Below are 6,223 nucleotides of genomic sequence, written 5' to 3'. Positions count from 1 at the left end.
AAAAATGGAGAATATATATATATATATATATATATATATATCAATTCTTACACCTCATCTGTTCTCTTACACGTAAGTACTCTAACTAATGAGTTGCAAAAGTCTTTTGGTTTGGTAAATGTAATTCTTTAACTTGATTTATTTGCCTTGCATATGTGTGATATGAGAGAGAGAGACTATGTTACTAAAACATCACTAAAGGCAATGCTAAAGAACCAATTTGATAATTTTGTAAAAATCATTCAAATACAAAGATTTGTAAATTAAAACCTGCAATTTTACTCCTTGAACTTCAAGGAACCTAAGGATCCCAATGTTGAGACTCGTAGATGGGTGAGGTTACTAGTACTAACAATATACATTGAGAGAGGGATTAGGAGAACAAAATGCACTCTAAGATGCAAAACTGAAGGCATTGCTCACGAGTACTTGTACTCGGTTGTTTGTTGTCCAAAGTGTATCTATCATCGCCATGATGGCTTGTGCTTCAATGGCAACCTCCCTCAAGTCCTTTCACGACTTCCCCACATCCACCTCTCTGCTTCCCCCTTCCACCAAGCTTTCAGCTTTCAATAGAGCCTTCCGCCCTCACCTCCCCATCTCCCTTTCCTCAAGGATTACCCCTTTTTCCTTCTCTCCTCGCAGATTTTGTGTCGCTTCTAGTACTGCCACCCGACAGGCCGATCCTATCTCCCAGTCTTCCACAGCTGATAACCGAGTTCCCGTCACCGTCATCACTGGTTTCCTTGGCTCTGGCAAGGTGGATATCTCCCTGTTCTTGCCCAATAAGCTCCAGGAGTTTAATTTGATACTTCGTCCCGTGTTAGGGCACTGAAACAGCTCGCATCCATGCGAAACAATTCACACTGCTCTTATTGCTATGTTTCTATCGATGATGGACTTCGGGATGTAGTATTTCCGTGGTCTAAGATGTCATAACTTGACACCCAATGAATGCTTTTCTGTATACTTTGTGTTTGTCTTTACCGGGTCAATATTACGGGAGTTGACTGCGTATACTTAGCAGAATTTATGGAGGCCGTTTAATAAATCATGTTTCAATATTGGGTTTGCAACCGCCTTTAGCTGACTAATTGGTGTTCTATAACTGCAGACTACCCTTCTAAACTATGTTCTGAAAGCTCAGCATGGCAAAAGGCTGGCAATCATTGAGAATGAGGTGCGTTTTGAATCCCTTTTCTCATTATGGTGTTGCTAGGGTTCAGAAGATGCTCCAGAAAGATACCCTTACGTTAGAGTTTTGTACTTGTTGGATTATAAGTTGGAACGGTTTACCATTTTGTGGAACGAACGCTACTCTTAAGTCCTATGTGTCGACCCCATTTCGGTTCTCACAATTTGCCGTTAATTTATGAAGACCTTATCGTGGTTATCTCTAGGTTGTCTAATTCCTCCATCTAGGCAGCCTCCCATCTTACCTGGCCAAATTGCTGTCGGAATGTACTCCTTATAGACCCAGGTAGCATTCTTTTGAAGTGCCAGATCAAAGTTCATGTCTCAATCCGTCTCAAGAATCAATGCATTGAACTGAGAGATATAGGCAAACAAGGGGCCTCTTTGCACCAATTGTTGTAATTGAGTATGATCTTGAAAATTGCATTGGTAGGCATAAATTGCTCAGGGATGGCATATTCAGAACGAGAGTATACTGTAAAGTACAAACACATTTTTGTTGAGCCACTAATTGAGAATCTGGCAGTTTGTTTGACTAGATAGGCTTTTAGAAGTTTCAATTTCTAGTTTTCTAGTTTTTGAACCTCACCGAAAGCGAAAATGAGTTCAGGCTCTGTACTTCCAGGTGGAACATGTTATCCGTTGCTTCTGGTTGTGTTGTTGTCATGTGCCGAATTGGCTCCGGATGTTGATTTTTGGATTTGTTAGAGTTGAGTATATAGGGTTGCCATACTCTCCTGAAGCTACTGAATTTACTGTAGTAAATGGACATAAGTCCGCATCTTCTATGCGTGGGAAAGTCAGACATTGTGTTGCAAGATTTTGTAGTGACAACATGGCTCGGTCTCTTATGAAAAGAGCTCACAGTAGTTGGGTTGTAGTCTACCACGATGCCCGGATTGGCAGTGATTGGCATTTCCATTACAACAATTTATTGTGTGTGCATCAAATTCTACCAATGCATTTGTGGAAGGCATCACAGCCTCGTGAACCTCCCTTGTTTTATTAGAGCATTGTGGGGCCTTGACGTAAGAATACCTATCTGTTGGGCAGAGTATTCTATGAGCTCTGCGCATGCTATCTTAGCCAAGATACTTGAGTTTCTTGACAGCTCTCGTAAGAAAAATTGTTCCTGTGCTTACATGCAAAAATCAGCAGAATGGAACAGTATTCAAATTGCTTGGAATTCCAATGGGTTTTAGAATTTCAATGAAACTGGTTTTTAGAGAAATTTCAGAAGAATGTGGAGAAGTGAAAACACTATCAAGCTAACTTGGCTGGGAGGAAGATGGTCCTCAATAACCGGATCTATCCTCTGGCCATCTATTTTCTTTCTTGCGGGTCTCAACCACTTTATCAGGATATGTGATCTTGATTCTTTTCTATGGGGAGGAGACAGAGTGCTCTGGTCTGGTGGCATCATATAGCATTGACAAAAAAGAGGGGGGGGTTTATTAACATACAAGGCCAACATGGGCTGTCAAAGAAATTCTTAAAGATGGAAGAGATGTGGTCTGAGCTCCAATGGGTTAGACCAGTCAGGGAATCCAGGTGGAAGAGCTTGCTAGGCTAGCAACAAGCCCTGCACTATGAAAGGGATCTCTTTACGGAGATCAGATGTGGACCTCCTTGGAGGCAATCATGTTAGAAGGTCACTGCCCCACCTGTGAGCCCCTGATTTGAGGGGACAAGGGGGCAGAAGACCATAGGGGATAGGGGAAGGAAAAAGGCAGCACACCTACCTGGCAGGGAACCCGCGCAGCAGCAAGTTGATGGTGCAGCATCCTAGGTGCCTCTTGGACCAGCATACGGGCGTCGTCGGGGACTGCAGCGGGCACATGGGCCCTTATATAGGCCTGGCCCAAGCCGGCCAGATCAGCCAGCAAAGGCCGACCCAGCTTGGTCGGTTGGGGGCCTTGCAGGTCGGTGCATAGGGCAGGGAGCGGACTCCCTGGTCGGCCAGTTTGAGGGGGCCTAGCCCCTCCTATAAAAAGCCCCCATTCCCCCCTCATTCCTCATCACCTGCACAGACAGCCTTGCACACAGGCAAGTGCGGGAAGAGGCTCAGCATTTGACAGCATCTCAGAGCTGTTTGTACACGCTCATCCTTGAGCTTTTGTTTGCCCACTTTGGTGGAGGAATAAATCTGAGTTTCTGTCCTATCTCTCTTTCAGTTTTTCTGAGTGTTGTATGAGCTAGATAGGAAGTGAGGTGTGAGTGATTCTATCCTCTATTTCCAACATGGTATCAGAGCTAGGTTCACAGCTCTATATCGGAGTACCTCTGCAAAAAGGCGACTCCAATCGACACTCAGGTTTGCTGTGTGGTCAAGTCCTCCGCTGTAAATTCAGTTTACTGTTCTTTATTACAGCAAGGATGGAGGACAAAGATTCTACTGTTGCCTCTTCAGCCCCTTCTCTTTCTTCCTACTCCTCCAAATTCCTCTCACTCACAATCCCGAACTTTGGAGAGTCAGGGAAGCTAGACGGGTCGAACTACCCCATCTGGAAAATGAAAATCCGGAGCCATCTTGTGGCTCGGAAGTTGTGGAAGCTAACAACGGGGGTGGAGGCAAAACCGAAAGATTCGTTGGACAACAAGGGGAAGATTCTCATTCTAGTGGATGGTGAAGAGCTTGAGAATTGGGAAGAGAGAGATGCCGAGTCCCTAGCATTAATCATTGGGACCACGGCGGACTCTGTTCTTCCGCACATCCAGATAGCCGAAATGTCTGTAGAGGCGTGGGCCATCCTGAAGGATTTGTATGAAACGGACAATACATCTTGAATTCTGATGCTCTAACACCAACTGTACAATCTGAATATGATTGAGGCAGACAATGTTCATGATCATCTGACAAAAGTCAAGATGGTAAGGGACCAGCTAGCAGATGCAGTTGGTCAGAAGGTAGATTCAAGTCAACTGGCAATGTTGATCTTACACAAGCTACCTCCAAGCTTTAAGAGTTCGTGACTACGGTCACTGTAGGACAGAGGACCAAGCCTCTCACCTTCGAGGAGCTTGGGCCTTTACTATTGCAGGAAGAAGCTTGGGAGAAAATTATTTACACAATTGGACGAGAAGGCTCTCGTGGCGAGGGACAAGCTCGGCAAGGGTAAGTTCAAAGACTCCAAGAACAAAAGCAAGACCGAGGATGCAGAGAAAAAGAGGCAGATGAAGTACTACTGCTGTGAGAAGCTTGGTCATTCTGCTAAAGAGTGCCGCAAGAAGAAGGCGTACCTCAAGAAGGAGTCGTCCAAGTCCAAGGAGGAGTCAAAGACCGAATCGACAAACATCACGACCGGCGCTCTCTTCATCATCACTAAGTACTGATCTGCTTATGCAGTCAGTGAAGGAGAGGAAGGTTGGTACGTGGATAGTGGAGCTTCAAAGCACATGTCCAACAAAAAGGAGTGGTTCAAAACCATGGAAGATACGCATCCCGATTCCAAGGTCATTGTTTGGGATAACCAATCATGCCTTGTGAAGGGTGTCGGTAGTATTCCGTTCATTACGATTGCAGGAAACGAGGAGTTGATTTCCAGTGTACTGTATGTACCAAATTTGTGCAAGAACCTATTGTCTGTCAGTCAGATGGACAAGCACAATATGTCGGTCTTATTTGACAACGGCAAGGTCACTGTTACATCCAAGGCAAACGGACAGGTGGTGGCTCAAGGTGTCGAGGAGCATGGGCTATATCGGCTCAACGCTTTGTTCGTGCACGGGGACCATGGCAGATCCAGATTATGGTATGAGTGGTTCGGTCACGTCAACTATGGCACTCTCTCCGAGATGCAAAAGACAAAGATGGTGGATGGACTACCACCGATTGCAGGCAATGATCGTGTCTGTAGGGCTCGCGTGGAAGGCAAGCAACACAGGGACAAGTTTCCACAAGAGACCTCATCACGGGCCAAGAAGCCGCTCGAGGTGGTTCACACTGACATCTGCGGCCCAATGTCTACGAATTCATTCGCAGGTTTGCGTTATTCTCCCTTACTAGTGGATGATTTCAGTCGCATGACGTGGGTGTTTTGCTTGGCCAAGAAGTTGCAGGCTTTCAAGAAATTCAAAGACTGGAAGGCCCAGGTAGAGAAGGAGAGCGGGGAGGTAATCAAAGCCTTCCGCACCGATAGAGGGGGAGAGTTCACTTCTACCGAGTTCAATGGATTTTGCAAGAAGCATAGAATTAAGTGACATCTCACTACAGCTCGCACATCTCAGCAGGATGGAGTTGCTGAGAGGAAGCACAGGACCGTCACAGAGATAGGGTTGACCATGTTGCTAGGGAGGAATCTCTCAAAAGCCTATTGGGGTGAAGCTATGAACACTGCCGTTCACATCCTCAACAGAACCAAGACCAAGGCTATTGATGGCAAGACTCACAGAGATAGGGTTGACCATGTTGCTAGGGAGGAATCTCTCAAAAGCCTATTGGGGTGAAGCTATGAACAATGCCGTTCACATCCTCAACAGAACCAAGACCAAGGCTATTGATGGCAAGACTCCATACGAAGCTTATTATGGTAAGAAGCCCATCATATCTTATCCAAGAGTTCTCGGTTGTAAAGCATTTGTGCATGTACATAAAGATGAGCGGACAAAGCTGGATCCCCATAGCCGGCGCTATATCTTTGTGGGATACAACGAAGAGTCCAAAGCCTATCGCCTATTTGACCCGGACAAGAAGAAGATCCTTATCAGCAGGGATGTGATCTTTGAAGAGACCGAGCCCCGAGGAGGAGGAGGAGGAGGAGGAACATGCCATTCCAGAGCCAGCTCCCAAGTCAACTCCATCAAAAGCACCTTCATTTGAGAAGAAGCTACCTCAATGATATTTGAAGACGTTAGCAGACCCACGGGTCACGGACATTCCCGAGAGCAGTTTCGGAGCGCGGCGGTCTCAAAGAAACATGAAGATTCCCTCCTTGAACTACGCTTTGGTAGCTTAACTTGCGGAGCCGCATTCCTTCCAGGAAGGAAGGATATACCAGAATGACAAGAAGCCATGAAGGCAGAGATGGAT

General features: G+C 45.8%; 1 protein-coding gene across 1 annotated transcript in view; it reads left to right on the top strand.

Annotated features, from left to right (window-relative positions):
• Positions 1-407: 407 nt before the first annotated feature.
• Positions 408-6,223, top strand: part of LOC147885997 (uncharacterized) — a 50,182-nt gene continuing 44,366 nt past the window's right edge. Inside the window, exons 1-2 of the mRNA XM_087396301.1 lie at positions 408-760; positions 1,115-1,180. Of these exons, the coding sequence (XP_087252427.1) occupies positions 473-760; positions 1,115-1,180 (354 nt within the window). The 5' untranslated portion in view covers positions 408-472. The remainder of the gene's footprint in view (positions 761-1,114; positions 1,181-6,223) is intronic.

The sequence above is a fragment of the Dipteris shenzhenensis genome, chromosome 25 (assembly GCF_047967505.1).
Source record: "Dipteris shenzhenensis isolate YYH24624 ecotype China chromosome 25, Dip_SZ_1.0, whole genome shotgun sequence".
NCBI classification, from domain to species: domain Eukaryota; kingdom Viridiplantae; phylum Streptophyta; class Polypodiopsida; order Gleicheniales; family Dipteridaceae; genus Dipteris; species Dipteris shenzhenensis.
The sequence above is the reverse complement of the archived record's forward strand: the minus strand, read 5'-3'. Positions and strand labels throughout refer to the sequence as shown.